The 17,500-nt window shown below is 38.6% G+C and overlaps 2 protein-coding genes across 3 annotated transcripts in view; one reads left to right on the top strand and one right to left on the bottom strand.

Annotated features, from left to right (window-relative positions):
• LOC113826323 (MFS-type transporter SLC18B1) overlaps positions 1–15,899 on the top strand; it is a 37,303-nt gene extending 21,404 nt beyond the window's left edge. The window contains exons 2-14 of one of the 2 annotated variants that reach the window (XM_070135530.1): positions 1,864–2,082; positions 3,070–3,356; positions 4,301–4,396; positions 5,407–5,480; positions 5,605–5,752; positions 5,903–6,062; positions 6,381–6,544; positions 7,433–7,623; positions 8,000–8,095; positions 8,744–8,912; positions 9,252–9,431; positions 9,957–10,039; positions 10,676–15,899. In XM_070135530.1, coding sequence (XP_069991631.1) covers positions 1,869–2,082; positions 3,070–3,356; positions 4,301–4,396; positions 5,407–5,480; positions 5,605–5,752; positions 5,903–6,062; positions 6,381–6,544; positions 7,433–7,623; positions 8,000–8,095; positions 8,744–8,912; positions 9,252–9,431; positions 9,957–10,039; positions 10,676–10,724 — 1,911 coding nt within the window. In that variant the 5' untranslated portion in view covers positions 1,864–1,868 and the 3' untranslated portion in view covers positions 10,725–15,899. Of the gene's footprint in view, positions 1–1,863; positions 2,083–3,069; positions 3,357–4,300; positions 4,397–5,406; positions 5,481–5,604; positions 5,753–5,902; positions 6,063–6,380; positions 6,545–7,432; positions 7,624–7,999; positions 8,096–8,743; positions 8,913–9,251; positions 9,432–9,956; positions 10,082–10,675 lie in introns of both variants that reach the window. The other variant, XM_070135531.1, reaches the window with a different exon arrangement.
• Positions 12,225–17,500, bottom strand: part of LOC113826325 (monocyte to macrophage differentiation factor 2) — a 32,038-nt gene continuing 26,762 nt past the window's right edge. Inside the window, exon 6 of the mRNA XM_070135532.1 lies at positions 12,225–17,500. This exon is cut by the window's right edge and continues 1,508 nt beyond it. The gene's annotated coding sequence lies outside the window, so the exon portion shown is untranslated.

The following is a 17,500-nucleotide window of genomic DNA, read 5'->3' as shown; positions in this document are numbered from 1 at the left end:
CTCTCTCTCTCTCTCTCTCTCTCTCTCTCTCTCCCTCTCTCTCCCACCACCCGAACCTTGTGAAACAAAGTCCATACAACTCCAGGTATCGTCTCTGAGCGGCTCAAATTCGTCCGGCTCACGCTTGACGTCACGTGGCGTATAACCCTGGGGGTTCGACGCTACTCGAGTAATCATTCTTGGGTGTGATGTAGAGCCGGAAGGATCTCTCTCGCTCTCCCGTTTTCTCTCGCTTGACTGACTGGCGCGCGCAAAGCCGCAATGCCCTGTAATTGTTCAGTGATTATTGTTATTATTATTATCATTATTATTTGTAAATATATATACATATATATATCATATTTATGTATATACTGACATACATTATATATATATATATATATATATATATATATATATATATATATAAATAAGCCCTACTTATTTATTTTATGCAGTGCGTGTTGTGATACGTTGGCTGTATGATTTGTTTTATAATAAGTTAATAAAAAAAAAACTTGGAGTTTAACTATGCCAAGTCGTCTTTGTATATTTTACTTATACCATATCTAAGCTGCAGCATGAGAATTACAAAACTGAATCCACGTAAAATATACGATATGACCTATATCTAAAATTACTAAAGTATTTGCTCATTTGCTACCGTTTTCTATTATCTCCTTCCCATCCTCCCATCCTCTCCCCTCCCCCCCCCCCCCCGCTCTCCGTCCACGCCACGTGACGTCATAGGCCTTATCGCCCAAAGCTGCGCAGAACCCCGAAGTGACGAGACCTGTACTTAAACAGACCTTGTTGTGAAGCACCGTTAGAGCCCCGACGTCGCTACGATCTTGTTGGCGTCCTGGATAAGCCTGAGAGCCCGTTTTTCTCTTTCATCTAGCCTGTTGAGGCTGGTGGACTCAGAAGACCAGGCCAACGAGGCATTTTCTAGATGTGGTCTGCTCTGGGACTTGTACGGCGCGAGAATTCCTTGAAGATTCAGGAGAGCAGCTGTCACCTATTTTGTAGATCCTGCTGAGGTGTCTGTTAAATCTGAGATCATTGTCTATGTCCACATCAAGGATTGAAATGAAATCCTCGGTGTTGTTCATTAAGAGCTTATCCTTCATGACATCTGATGCAGCTGGAGAGCAGGAAACAACCATTGCCTGGGTTTTGTTGGCGGCAAATCTTACTTTGTCATTGTGATCCCCTGAGAGTTATTCTGGGGCGTGGGGGGAGGGGACGTATGGCATCCTGAGAGGGGGCGGCCGGTGTTAATTCGCCCCGTGTACTGTTCCTGCGGATTCCCCGAGAGCTGTATCATGCGCCAGTTGGAGAAGGGGTGGGGGAGAAAAGATTAAAAAAAGACATAAGATTATGACATGGGTTATTAGAAATGTGAAGAGAAAAATAGTAGTGCGGAGATTGTGGGGTCCCTGGGGGAGAGGAGAGGTGGCAGTGGTGGAGGTCTGCACAGAGATTTTTCTTGTCAAGATAGCGCTTGACAGGCAGTCGTTTGCCAGGGCTGGATGTAAACAAAGCGGTGTAGGCGGCAATGTCGAAATAACGGTTTGGAAAGAGTAGAAAATATATCTTGTCTTTTCTGTTCATTGCAATTTCTATCTACTTTGACTCCAGTGTTCCACCGTGTTGTCATAGGCCTTAACTATTCTCCGTTAAGCTTTTAGATGTACTTACCCCACAAGATGCAATGGTGAATATAGTTCTATCTATTGACCTATCTACCTACATTACATATCCTAATCATAGAAATACATTAATTTGACGTTATATAGATATCAGTTTGCGGAACGAAAGGGTGCCGCTGGGTGACCCTCTTCTCCGCATAAGCCACTACCACTTCCTCCTCCTGCCGCCCAGGTGTGATGACCGCAGACCGGTGCAAGATGGAAGGCCGCCTGAGCACGGGACCCGCACCGACCGCCGAGGAGCAGGGTCTGCCCCCAAGCCCGGCATCAACCACTGAAGAGGAGACCGGGGCGAGCACTCCAGACCGTGGCCTCAAGGACGCGCCGACCGCACCTACGAAGTGTCGGCGCTCTGACTCCGAATCCGATGTCACCAATAATAACGTAAAAAGTAAGGTTTTCGTTGTCGTATCTGCTGGCCGTCTTTGGGTGTATTTGTTCGTTTTTACAACCAAAGTCTTCAACAAATAACGTGCTTCGTCGCGAACGGGGAAACCGATATCCGCGAGCTATTTGCCTGCGTTATTGAAAGGTCAAAGGTTAACTTTTTTTTTTTTGCCTTTTCGGTACGAGTTATTTTTAAACCCGATTGACTTTTACGCGTGTACCCAAGAGAAATGTCTTGCCTTGTCATTTAACAGAGAATCTTAACTAGGGAATTGCATTTTAACAATTAAAATTAACAAAAGTAATAGGGAATTGCATTTTAACAATTAATCTTGAAGTAAATCATACCTTTCGGGCATTGCTTCCGGTTATCTCCGCTATCCTGCTTCATTAAAACCCGCAAGTCCGGAAGTGCTAGCCGCGAGGATATCGGCCTAACCATAGGATTTTTTTTTTTTTTTTTTTTTGTGTGTGTGTGTGTGTGTGTGTGTGTGTGTCTGTGTGTGTGTGTGTCTGTGTGTGTGTGGGTGTGGGTGTATTTAGGGGTAGGTTTAAAAGACCATCTATTTCATAAGCAACTCTCATTTTCCCTGAAGTGGTTCCGTCTAAGCTGTAATCCTTTGATTAATAGTATAAGTATATGGGTTTGCTTTTTATATCTCTTCTGAAACCAAGCATTATTCGGAATACGTACGAGTCAATGTTCTTTTCTAACATATGAGAGATGTAGCTTATTGTAATGGCCAAAGAAAACCATTCCAAACATGGGGATACTTCTGTCCATTTCACAGATTATGCAATTCAAAATAATCCTCATTAGAGCAGTATAACCAAGTATAAAAAACAAAAAACACACAAAAAAACATCAGATTGGGATTTTTTTTTTTTTTTTTTTGTCTACCCATCGATTTCCATTTTCTGTGAGAAACGATAGAAATTTCGAGGAAGAAATGTAAACACCCCCCCCCCCCTCTCTCTCTCTCTGCCACAGACCAAGACGACGAAACCGACGGCGACAAAGTGTACAACGAGACCACGGAGCCTCTGAAGAAGAGCAACTCGTGCTGCAACAGGCTGATGAGGTCCGTCTGGAAGATCGGAAAGAGGAAAAACAAAGGAAGGCCGAAGGAGAAGGGGCAAGAGGAGAAAAAGGAGGATGGGAAATTCTTCACCTCGACGTACTGCCGCAGACAGTGGTACATCCTCCTCGTGCTCTGCCTGGGTACTCTGACTTCCTCCTTCGCCGTGTGTTTGTTCCCGCCTTTCTTTCCGAAGATTGTAAGTACGGGGAGGTCGCTAAAGCGGTCTGCAGGGAAGGGGAGGTCAGTGAAACGGTCTGCAGGGAAGGGGAGGACACTCAGACGGTCTGCAGGGAAGGGGAGGACACTGGGACGGTCTGCAGGGAAGGGGAGGTCAGTAAAACGATATACATATAAACCGATAAGTGATGTCACTCAAGCGGTCTGCAGGGAAGGAGAGGTCAGTAATACGATATACAGGGAAGGGAAGGGGAAGGGAGGTCAGTAAAAAGATGTACAGAGAAAGAGATGTCATTAAAACGGTCGGCAGGGAAGGGGAGGTCACTCAAACGATGTGCAGAGAAGGGAAGGGGAAGGGAGGTCAGTCAAACGGCCCTCCTCTTCCTCCTACTTCCTTCCTTTCTTCTCCTCCTCGACTTTTTTTTTTAATCTTTCCGGGTAATTACCGTTATCACATGGAATTAATTTTCTTCGCAGTAGTTTTATCATTAAAAGATTTCGTTTGCAAATCACCCAGCCGCTCATGGTCTTGCACGCCGACGCTGCTGAGATTCCTGCAATACGAACAACTCTTTAAGTATTTTAAAAATTTTTGATCGATTTTGTTTGGGAATTCCATGTCGATGGTGACAGATTCCCTTCGAGTGGCGTTGCTACAAACGGGACTGTGCATTTTTAGATAGTAGTAAAAATAATGATCATAAAAATAGACAAGCAAATAGAAATAAACAAGCAAATAAAAATAAACAAGCAAGTAAAAATAAACAAGCAAGTAAAAATAAACAAGCAAATAAAAATAAACAAGCAAGTAAAAATAAACAAGCAAATAAAAATAAACAAATAAAAATTAAACCTTTTTTGTGACCCTCTTTTTAACCATTACTATATTACTGGAAGCTCTCCTTCACACAATCATGTTTTCGAGATGTTGAATATCACCCGCCCTTCCTTTCATCCTTTCAGGCCCAGGAAAAGGGCGCTTCAGCCACCATCTACGGCCTCATCATCGGGACCAACTGCCTGACAGCGTTCCTTATCACGCCCGTGGTTGGGAAAAATGTAAGGCAGTTTCTTTTGATTTTCCTTGCTAATACAGTGACACGAAAGGAGAAGTTGGTGTATATTTTTTCGCAAGGTTTAGTGTTGTGCAAAAAAAAAAAAAAAAAAAAAAAGTTTCAAGCATAGTTTTAAGAATAGTTTAAAGATTGTAGGGGGTCAAATCTCTTGACTCTTTGGCTCCAGAGATTTTTTTTTTTATGTTTGGCAAGCTTTAAATACATTTTCTTATTTGTCATATACTCCGGTGATATCTGAGAGGAAAAATGATTGGAAAGTAGAACACTCATTCTTTTATTGTTGACGAAATTAGTGAATTTCTAGGTTTCACACACAATGTAAATTATGATGTTTACCCTTTACACCCTATTCCATATTTTGCTAATTTTGAAAATACGAGCAATTTAGTGTTGGTTCACTAGCAATAGTACAGGATTTAATTTTATTTGGAGAAACTACTTAAAAAAAACGCATTTTCCCCATGAAAGCTAAGGTTATGATGGGCAAAATCTTGTAATTATAGGATGTTCACTTATAGGTTCTCTAGATACAGTTTTTGCTAAATTTCTGGTACGAAACCAATCTTATGGTATATTGGGAAAGTGGAAAATGAAATGCCTAGTAATTCAGTCATCATGTCTGTACGTCAGCAGCAGTTATATAGGCCTACATTTTCATGTAGTTTTATTAGTTTTTTTTCATTACCTGTTGAACATACTTATAGAAGTCAAATAATATTCTCGTAGGCATAGGACATCCGTTGTTTATTTGAACATATTTGGAAATTCATTGGCAGGTTTAGATTGAGTTGGCGACGGATTTTACTGTATGTGTTCACGTGTGCGTACGTGCGTGCGAGAACGACAGTGGCAAATATAATACATAGCACCAGTGCCTGCATACTCGCGAGACCACTAATACCTGTCTTTTTCTCACCTGTATGAAATACAATAGATTAACTTCTTTCTCAGTCTGTATTGCACTAACCAGATGTTCACTTGATCTTCCTTCAGCTTAAGACCATTGGTGTTCACTTTGCCTTCACAGCCGGCTTGTTCTGTAGTGGAGGTTGTTGCATGTTGACAGGGTAAGCCGCATGTATTTAGAAGTTTGTCCATGATAGAACACCTTTAGATACGATTATGCATATTTAAGAATAAGTGAACAATTTCTAATCCAGGGTGATAATTGCTGTTTTACTTCTGGTCCAGACTTCTGGAGTTCTTTCCAGGAGGCCCTGCCTTTGTGATCATAGCTGTGTTCATCAGGATGGTGCATGCTACGGCAAACTCCGGTATTTTAACCAGCTCCTTTGCCTTCATTGCTGCGGAGTTTCCCGATTCGGTTGCCAAAATGTTTGTAAGTCTGCCTTTCTCATTTCTTGGTTAGGGAAGACAAAGGATTGTATATTTCACTGTATAGCATGAGAATGTATAAACCGTGGCCTCGAGTGTATGTTGCATGGAAGAGCCTTCCCTCGCACGTTCATGATTTTCAAATTCCTCCAAGGCTCTGACCAGGACCACCATGAACTTGGCCCAGATGTTTGGGCCGGTGGTGGGCGGGGCACTGTACGAGGTGGGCGGGTTCAAGATGCCCTTCCTCGTGATGGGCAGCCTGCAGATGGCCATGACGATATTTGCCTCCTACCTGTTACCCCATTCCGCAAGTGAGTACCGTACTATTTGGAATCAGTGTTAGTATGTTAGTCTGTTAGTATGAAAGATTACCGATTTCCTTTTCTTAAGATAGGTTAGTTTGTCATCGACGCCTCATTGCTGGCTACTATGCAGATTTAGCAGTATTTTATAGCGTCTTATGATGAGTTTATTCAAGTATTTACATTACTTACGTTGTGGAGATGCGTTACTGCTAACAGATTATCCTTTCGTACTACATGAACCCACGTAAGTATTTATAAATGTATAATGCTACTGAATTAATAATATATTACAATGTTTTCTACTTCCCCTTTCAATTTCGAAAGAGGAGCAACCGACGACGGAAAATGAGACGGAGAAGAAGAAAGAAGTTCAGATCTGGCGAGTCTTCACCATCCCGGGCGTGTGGGTCTCCTTCCTCACGTTCATCTTCTCCACCATGAGCAACGGCTTTCTCTCGGTCACCCTGGAGCCTCTTGTGCTTCGGAATGTGAGTGAAAGTGAGGCTGAGGAAGGAGAGAGCGTGAGCGTATTGAAGCAGATGCGTGGTGTTAAATAAGTTGTTTTGATTCTTGGAATTCCAGTTGCTGTAGAGCGTTGTTCGTGTTCGTGTGAAGATTCGTTACGTAAATTACTTTGCATACTTAGTCCCCACTTCATCTAGCCCAGCTTAAAATTCAATGTTTAAATATGAATGTAATCTAATTGTCAGCTGAAAATTAATGTTCCTGTAATACCTGTTCCCAAGATTATTTTTTTTGTTTGTGTTTTGAGTAGTTGCCGGCATGAATTATGTAATTTTCTACATATTCAGAAATTCTTCCCAGCAATTATATCGTGAACTATCACCCACTAGACAGCCCCATTATAGGTCTTCAGTAGAATGCAGTAAATGGTAAACAGCCCATTATAGGTCTACAGTAGAAATCAATAATTAGTAAACAGCCCATTATAGGTCTTCAGTAGAAATCAATAATTAGTAAACAGCCCATTATAGGTCTTCAGTAGAAATCAATAATTAGTAAACAGCCTATTATAGGTCTTCAGTAGAATGCAGTAATTAGTAAACAGCCCAATTTATATCTTCAGTAGAATGCAGTAACTGATAAACAGCCCATTATAGGTCTTCAGTAGAATGCAGTAAATGGCAAACAGCCCATTATAGGTCTTCAGTAGAATGCAGTAATTGGTAAACAGCCCAATTTATATCTTCAGTAGAATGCAGTAACTGATAAACAGCCCATTATAGGTCTTCAGTAGAATGCAGTAACTGATAAACAGCCCATTATAGGTCTTCAGTAGAATGCAGTAAATGGCAAACAGCCCATTATAGGTCTTCAGTAGAATGCAGTCACTGATAAACCTTCGACGTCCCCAGTTCGACCTGAGTCCCTTTTACGTTGGTCTGCTGTTCGGCCTGAAGGACGGGGCCAACAGCCTGGCGTCTCCCATCTGGGGCTGGGCGTGCGACCGCTACCACAAGGTCAAGCTGTTCATCCTGTTTGCTTCCTGCTTCGCCTTCACCTCCTTCTTCCTGCTGGGACCTTTCCCGGGAGTTCCCATTCAAAGGTGTGTCAGAGCTTGGTTCATCTTGGGGTTCGTATGAGTGTCTTCAACTGCCTTTAATATCCTTGAGTGTTTTCCGTCTTTTTGGTGTGTCACTGCATCCTGATCTACTTTCACGGAATACAAAGAAAATCGTTGTTGTTTATTATGGATTTTAAACTGACACTTGTCTCGTTATTTTTCTGTGGAAGAACTGCTAAATAATGTATTATACACAGCTTCTTTCACAATATCAATCAGTTTCATCCTTCCATTTCCTAAAACAACAAGCAAACATTAATAAGTATAGATTATTACACAACTGGACATTGACCTTTAACCGGGCATTAATTACTCACTCACTCTAATATAATCCACGCGTTCTAAACCTCTTCCTTAGCACGCTGGTGATCGTCATTCTCGCCCTCGTGCTGAACGGGTGCGGCATCGGGGGGCAGCAGGTGGCAGGGGTCGTCGACGCCATGAAGGAGGTCGTGTAAGTAATGATCCAGTTGTAGGTTCTTTCCTGCGTCGGGTTAGCCATTTGCTCACTCTTTTTCTCTCGTTTTTTTTTCAAAGTTGTCAAATTTCTCTTATTTTTCCTTTTCTCTTTTTCCTCATTCCTTTCTCTTCCTCCACTCTTTGCCCCCCCCCTCCCACTTAAATCCTTCCCATCCCCTTTTCTCCCTTCCTCCTCCTTCCCTCGCCTTCCTCCTCCTCCTCCTCCCTTCCCCATGCCTTCCTCTTCCTGCTCGTCCCTCCTCCTTTCCCTTGCCTTCCTCCTCCTCCTCCTCCTCCTCCTCCTCCTCCTCCTCCTTCCTCCCTCGCCCTCCTCCTCCTCCTTCCTTCCCTCACCCTCCTCCTCCTCCTCCTCCCCTTTCCTCCCTCGCCCTCCTCCTCCTTCCTCCCTCGCCCTCCTCCTCCTTCCTCCCTCGCCCTCCTCCTCCTTCCTCCCTCGCCCTCCTCCTCCTTCCTCCCTCGCCCTCCTCCTTCCTCCTTCACCCTCCTCCTTCCTCCTTCACCCTCCCCCTTCCTCCTTCCTCCCTCGCCCTCCTCCTCCTCTTTGCATACGAAGAGCCCAGGAAAAACTCCCCTTCCCAACGCATTGCCCAAAGCCCACAAAACCCCTTCCCTTTGGTTTCAGCCAAGGAGGCTTTCCTGACGAGGCCGACACCCATGGCTGCGTGGCTGGGTTGTGGTCGTCCCTGTCCGGGGCGGGGAGGTTCATCTCTCGCGGGGGGTCGGGGGTTCTGATTGATACGATTGGCTTCAGGAAGTCCACCGTCATCGTCGTCTTTCTTCACGGATTCATCGTGAGTATAAGCCTGCTGCGGTGTGTTGGGGATCTTGTTTTGAATGCGCTTTCGGGAGGGTTCGATTCTTGTTTTTTTGGGGGGTTTATTGTTGCATTTTTTCCTCGAAGAAATAACTTGTATTACTATATCTTATCAAAATAAATGTCTATTGTTGTATTTTTCCTCGAAGAAATAGCTTATTTTACTATATCTTATCAAAATAAATGTCTGTTGTTGTATTTTTCCTCGAAGAAATAGCTTATTTTACTGTATCTTATCAAAATAAATGTCTATTGTTGTATTTTTCCTCGATGAAATAGCTTATTTTACTATATCTTCTCCAAAAAAAATTGTCAGATTGTGATGACGATGCTGCACCTGATGTTCTGCGGCAAGAACCGGATTTCCTACTTGCATCACTACGACACCGAGAGCGAGCCAAGCGAGTCGGGCCGCGGGGGAGTCATCACCTCGGGGCCGAACAGGATCGGAACCATCTTCACCACCTCGCCCTCGGAGCCCGTCACCACCAAGGCAGTGAGTCCTTTCAAAAGGTTCTCTCTCTCTCTCTCTCTCTCTCTCTCTCTCTCTCTCTCTCTCTCTCTCTCTCTCTCTCTCTCTCTCTCTCTCTCTCTCTCTCTCTCTCTCTCTCTCTCTCTCTCTCTCTCTCTCTCTCTCTCTCTCTCTCTCTCTCTCTCTCTCTCTCTCTCTCTCTCTCTCTCTCTCTCTCTCTCTCTCTCTCTCTCGCACTTCCTTGGACTCACCTTTTGGATTTGGGGATTTCGGCGAGAGCGTGCAACCATGCGGTCTAATATCGATGATATTTTGGGGGCGAAATAACCAGGAGCTTTACAGAGTATTGAATAAATATGATCGTACTATTGCAGTTCTAATATACAGTTTAACATTAAGGTAGTTCTCTTTTAGATATTCTATTCGCTGTAAACAAATCGTAAACTTTTTTATAACGAAAATGTCTTGGCATTTGTGTCTATAAGGGTGTATTTTGGCGTGTTGGACAAGGTTTCTCGTGGAATGGAGTTTATCCCTTTTTGTTTTCAGATTACCATCGAAATCCCCGGTTATAGAGAAGATTTTGAGGATTCTTTGTTTTGTGGTTCGGCTCCAATATCGACGTCCATGAGGTAGGGCTAATGAGACAGCTAAGTAGCAGTAACTGAAGCAAGGTCTGTATAAGAACTTGTATACCTTGGACTGAAGCAAGTGCAATTGTTTTCTTGTTTTTGAATCCTATACACAGAAGTTTTGTCTGCGTTAGCCTTAACTCCTATATTAGTAGTTCCCAATCTTTTCATCACCAAAGACCCCTTTTGATACAATTTCAAATTTCATTTTGATAGCCTACTACTGACAGAGCTCTAAACAATTAATAACTGAGTATATCATTAGGTAAATGGCATTGCTTAAAGATGTAAATCTGAAAGTAAATCTTTGACAACTTTATCTTGAATAATCATACATGTAACACTGAAACCTAAAATTGAACTTCTCTCGCGGACCCCCTAGGAACGTCTGTACTGCACATTTCTTTGTACGCGTGCAAATAGGAACATTATTTGATAATATTTGATTCTTCTCTTTTCCTTATCACATGGACGTGGTGGTATGATGCGCTATGACAAAGTTAAATGCAACTTCTTCAGTCCTTGAAGTTTATTTTTTAACCAGTGTTCAGAATAGTACATGTATCATTTTCTAACAGATGAAAATTAAGTTGAACTAAATGGCAAACACATAAATTCTTCATTTTGTATTCGCAGGTATGGACGAGGCAGGTCTCGACATTGTACAACATTAGAGTCTGTATAACATTGAAGCAGAATCACTAATGGTGAGCAAATGTGTATATAAAACAATGAATGAATGTTATGTAAAACCAGCTTGTCGGAAAATTCATATGCATTAGTTCATGGCTTTTGCTATGTATACACAATGCAAAGTAGAAAAAAAATGAGATTTATTGTAGACCAGTTTCCTAAGCTGAAAGACAAAAACAGAAAGGGTGATTATGAGCTCATGTTTATTGTCCGTTTGATAGACGGTATAAGGTAATTGAGTTCTGCCTTTTGTTACACATGTCTTTCATAATCATAAAGTTTCTTGAGGGTTTAATAGCTTTGTATTTTTAATTTCAATAACTCAAGTCTTTGTAGAAATATCACTACAGCGCAAAACAGGTTTTCGAACTAGTGAAATCAAAAATTTCTCCATACATTAAAGGTAGCCTTTATTACTGTAAAGCTTTGATGAAATTTACTCGAGTCATTTTTAATCGTGGGTTCAATTACCAGTCCTGTATTATTATTTTTTATCTTCAAATGTTCAGTTCTCTGCAGTTTATTCCCATAGGTATGAGTATGTTGAGAAAAAGGGGTGCATTGAGCTCATGCAATTCATGTTTGTATGTAGAGCAAAATATATATTTTAAAAAAATATTTATACATGAATATATTTATAAAAATACAAGTAGTGCACTATAATCATGTTAAGTAGGTAACAAATTTCAGTATTATGCATATACACATTTATCTGTCATTATTATGAGTATATTTTTGTATCAGTTCTGCATTCTAGTTTAAGAAAATTGGTTATTTTCCTCCTTTGTAGGGGTGTGACTGAAATAGGGCTTAAGAATCATTCATATAAACTATTTAAACAAGTGCTTATATATAGTCTATATGGTTTATTGTTATATATTTTATATAATGTTGTGTTTTACCTCTATTGCTGACTTTTGAGAAAACTTGGGTGTACATTAAAACAAGATTTCACAAAAAATACCAACAATAGATGGTCGTTTAGAAATGGAAGTGTTTCTGCTTTTTTTTTTTTTTTTATCACGAGTCCCAAAATGTGACATGTACCTTAATCTGACTCCTGCAATAAAATATTGATCTCTTCCATTTTTTTTTCTTTTTTCCCCCCCATCAAAAATCCCAATGAGAATGTGAATTTGCAGTTTATTTGCTTGTTTTACAATATATATTCACAACCCTTGCATATTTGCTTTGACATTTGACCAGTATTCTCTTGAACCGTTTCATAATTTCTTGCTTCAAATTACCAAACCTGCACAAGATAATACACACCACCCCCATAAGGTGTGACTCGGCACTGCCTGTGTGTAAGCAGCCAAACAACCAGTTATTACTCTTATATGGGAAACATGCTCCTTACTATCACCATGTCCACGAGTAGAACCTGTCGGACATCTCATTTAGTGATGAACTTGGAAGCTGAGAGGACTGTACATCCAAGGAGTCTGTGCATGAGAGAACTGATGTTATATGTTAAAAGAAAACAGAGCTAGAGGATTTCAGGTTTATTCATTGCTGAAGAATAAAGATGCACCAAACTAGCATCATTACAGAGGAGTGTTACTGATAAGAATAACAATTAGCAAACTATTAAAAGGTAATATCATAACCTTTTTTTTTTTTTTTTTTTCCCCATTTGCATATTTGAACAGGAATGTTGGAAAACTACAATCACAAGAACATAGTTACTGCAATATAGTTTCATAATAGTAAGTAAATAACAAATTGCATAAAAACAACTATGGTTCCTTCGAAGTAACAACAGATCAATTTTAATAAAAACAAAAATTATGCAGATTCAAAATTTACACCATTCTTTTTCTTCACCTTTATGTGAGCTGGATATCTGACCTACTGGTTACCAGCTCAGCTTTGAAAACAATTTCTTGTAATCAGAAAATCTACAAATATGGACAAACAAACACCTACTGTTCCTTCTGAAACTTTTAAAAAGTTCTTCATTTACATATATAGTACAAGTACACGTTTGATGCTAGGTTAATGACAATATGAATATCAGTCATAGCATTTGGTAGGTTTCTGCACGTCTACATCTAACAATACATCACAAAACTCCAGGGGAATTTTGGCACATGGGAGAAAGGAAGACAAGAACTTGAAACTAGTAAATATTTTCTGGGAACAGATGTTTACAAGCAGCAACCTAAATGAGCACAAGACTGCAGAGTTGAACAAAGTATTGGATACAACATACAGAATACAAGAGGAAGCATGCATTGCTAATCATAGATACACAAAGTGACAATATATTTGGCACTGCCATTGCCTGGCTGGTGCAGAGGGGGGGAACCTTGTGGGGGAGAATTTTTTTTACATCTCTTAAGGGCTTGCTTACAGTCACTCTACATGGTCATATTTTGGATCAGGGCTGAAGGATAGAGTTGGAGCACAATGCAAAGTTACAAGCACTACTGCTCAAGATGTGAATGCAATGATGAGTCCAGATGTCAGATTTAAAGTGTCAGCAACTCCTTTAGAAACCAGAACATATACAAATTTTTACAAAATACTAACCAGGCACTATCTCCAATAAACATTTAAATTTAGGTTGTGTTTGCCTATGCCGTCAGTTTTGAGAAAAGGTTTCGGTGCCGTGCAATAAAACTGATCATGTAAACAAACCCTAAGATAGCCACTAAAGATCTTTGTCAGTGTCCAAAGCTTTCCCACCTCTTCATTGTCTCTAATATATTTACCATATACAAGAAATAAATACACCTACTTGTCTAGTCTTAGTGTTCTTTCCTGGTTGATAAAAGCATTGTCACATTAGCACTCTTTAGACTTCTTCCAACTATTTTGCTATTTATTACTGGCACACCCAAGACCTATATAGTTCTAGGTCAAAGCCTTGCTCTTCATCCAGACTAGCTCCTCCTTTAGCACAGCTTGCCCACGTAAAGTATAAACAAACAGCACCAGTGTGATAATCCTTCCATTGTTTTACATTTCCTACATGAAAGTGAAAATTCAAGAAGACTAATCTCATATCAGCATAGTAGAGCCAATTGATTATTTAGGTACAAATCAAGACTCTCAGCCTTTCAGTGTATGTATAAATGTATACACATGTTTATACACATGCTCATATTGTCTGAAAATGTTGAATATACCTCAAGAAGAAACATGAAAAATAATAAAAAATGACAGAGATATTATATTGCAATCAAAATTACATATGCCCAAAACAATCTTCAAAAGCTTAAAAACGCCTATTAAAATATGAATTTCTCACATCAATGCACTTCTAATTCACCTTAATCCATTTATTCACTATTTTTTGACTGGGCAACTTTGATGAAAATTTCTGTTGGCACACCTCTTTACAAGCTAAAAGTGACTGCAAATGATATTCACAAAGCCACTAATCAGGAAACTAGTTATAAATATAATCCATGTAAATGTAAAATTTCAAAAAGTTATTATCAACATTATACACCTCTATTTATATATTTCAATGATTTTATATGTTAGTATAAAATTTCAATCTTAAACACTTAATCACTGACTAACAATCAGAATATTTCAATAAATATATTTTTGTACAATGATAATTTTCTTGCTCTCTGAGAAAAGAAATTTCATTCATTGGTATGTAAATTTGAAAGCAAAGTGACTAATTATATACTTTTAGCATAATACAAATGCTGAAATGTGGAAATCCTACACAGGCAATGACGACCACGTTGGAAATTATCCGTAGCTACAACTATGGTTCATAACTATTTAACCTGGTCCATAAACTAATTCACTTGTCATGGAGGCAAATGTAACAATATATATTCTTGCAGTGTGGCAGTGAAATGACTAGAAAAATAATTTCACATTTAACTATGTTGTAATTCTTTATAGCATGAAGACCTAACTACTGTGTTTCTACTTATGGTTAAGTTGTATTTCCTCTACAACTTTTTTTTATCATAAAATAGAGTATGAATATTAAAGAAGTCTTGAGTGGATACAATTATTACATGCTTCCATTAGGTCGAAGATTATTCGGTGATTATTCCTACATTATCGTGGTAAACTGCATCCTTACTCTGGACTGCCACAGGCCGTAACACACAGCAGTTTGTATGTCATAAATGGGGATCTGATGCTTCATGATACAAAACACATTCTTTTTACTTTTTCTTCCCTTTTTTCCAATAAATGTTGCGGTACAGTCTGACATCTGCCACTTTTCTTGGTACCTTATACTATGGAATACTGATATTCACCTAAGTAACTGCTCCTCAGAATCTCAGAACTCAAAATGATCACTTCTTATACAATAATACTGCAAATATACACAAAATAGTCTTCCATTTTTATTTCACTGATAATTGTCCAAAATGTCTGATCTTTTATAATTCTATAATTGGGAGGAATAATACTTTAGACCAATAAAATCCTATGATACTGTAGGTAAGAAATTCAGTGCATTCATCTAGTATATTGAATATATCCAATGCCTTAATACTTGGAAGTATAACAAAGACCCAATTAAATATACATACAAAGAAAATAATTTTCACAAACATTATCTACATATACATATGAAAGTCCGATCTAATATTCCTTGTTTATCTCCATAATCTTACCTCAGACCAATAGCAAATGTGAATATCTATCTTAAAACATTATTCTTATATATCCTTTCCTTTCTGTTGATTTGACAGTACAGGCATTTCCACACAAAACCTGTTGAGTTTGTTATCTTAAATATTAAGAAAGTCTAGTTAAAATGTTTTATCATAATTACATCTTCCCATACTCGACCCTGGTTATTACATAAATACAATATATCAAGTAGTTAAAGAATATGTGTAGCAGTTTAAACAAAAAGCTATTAACAAGATTCCTAAATCACTTTTTCATTCATTGTGGAACAGTATACTTCTGAGATATAACAATGATCAGTTGCATATTAAAAAGACATATCACTCAATCAGTAAATGTTCACACATTTTCCATTTCAATTTTGTTCATATGCAACCACTTTCCAAAATGTAACAACTAAGTCATCCATTTCAGTGCAACTTGCTAGTTTTATATCTCTTCTTAAAAATAATAATTAATATATCAGTCAATCTGTGTATCTGCTAACTCAATAATCTTTCTATTGCATATCCTGAATAAATAATCTCATTATGAAAAAAAAAAATGAAGATCTGTCACAAGTTAGGTTTTTAATTACTGTAACAATTTTATTTCTTATTGAATCTGTTATAATCACATATCAGTATAAAATGATGTTTCAGGTAAATTCTTACTCTCACTCTCACTCTCTCACACGCACACACGCACACTCGGCCACACACAACCTCATACTAACTCAATAACACAAACACACACACTTTCTAACTCGAATTGCTCCATACGCACTAGCACAGATCTGCACATATGAAAGGCTCTACAGTTATCCAGACAGAAATCCAGTTGAAAGGTTAGACAAACCTTGGAAAACAGCAGCAGTCTGGAAAGTACTTGAGAAACATTTCCAAAAACATCAATGTCTCTCCTATCTTTCCTCTTTCTTCTCACAGTAAACAAAATTCTTAAACACTGGTCTATAAAATTTTATCAAATATTATCCTGATATAAGCATTTATCATGCCACTTCTGAACACATTTTTCCTGCAGGATTCCTAAAGCCCACATAAAAAAAAAAAAGTTTTTCCAAGAAAATACATAAGTGCTAAAAAAAGACTGAAGTACACATATCACTTTCAGAGTAATATATATATATATATATATATATATATATATATATATATATATATATATATATATATATATATATATATATATATATTAAAGTCAGATAGAGAATAGAGTTGATAAGACCACATTACACACAAATATAACAATATATAAATACACGTCTTGTCAAAAGTTAACAATGACCAAAACAAATAAATATTTGTACAAGGAAGCAACACAGCCCTCAAGGATTAATCATTACATTGCTGACTCAGTAACTTAACCATAACTAGATAGCTTATACTGACTTATGAGAAAAAAGACAACAAGCATAGAGAGAAAGGGTTTGAAATATCACTTGCTAATACTTGGACTAAGTGAATCTATTTCACTAGTCAGCCTGCTACCCAACGGAGGTAAACAATGAATACTTTTCTGAAATCGCAAGTATCACCACTTCACAAAATCTTTCTCATTCCCTGTAACTTTTCTGTTAGCCACAAAACTTGCAGAGGTCATAAAACTATGCATAACCCACATCCATATAAACTATAACAAGTGTAGAAAGTAAGTCTAAAGCCAAACATTTGATGATTCAGTGACATCCAATGAGTAAAACTGTGACTGATTTTGATCATAAATTGAAACATAACGAGGAAATCAGCCTAATTCCTTCTGCTACATTTATGAATTTTTGGGGGGCAAAGGGAACTCAATTTTGACATTAAATTTTAATTTACATTCCTGAATCTAATATTTTTCACCAAAAACTATTACCCTCGTAGAACACACTAAAATATAAAAGCACACATTAAATGCAATATCATGTCGTTGTAATGGAAAAGCTTCATTGGTCCAGGTGAGGAAATACCTAATGGACCAGCAATGACATGCTGGATTAAATAGGAATTATAACATTATTCAAACATAACGGTTATGTAAATCTTACATATACAATATAATATGCCTTGCATCCTTGGTGTTGTTTTGTCTAAATACCTGACGCTCAAATAAACTAACACATGACAAATTGCAACCGTTAAAGAGCAACAACTTGGGAAC

Source organism: Penaeus vannamei, chromosome 20 (genome assembly GCF_042767895.1).
Source record: "Penaeus vannamei isolate JL-2024 chromosome 20, ASM4276789v1, whole genome shotgun sequence".
Classification (NCBI taxonomy): Eukaryota; Metazoa; Arthropoda; class Malacostraca; order Decapoda; family Penaeidae; genus Penaeus; species Penaeus vannamei.
Note: the sequence above shows the minus strand (reverse complement) of the source record. Positions and strands in the feature narration are given on the sequence as shown.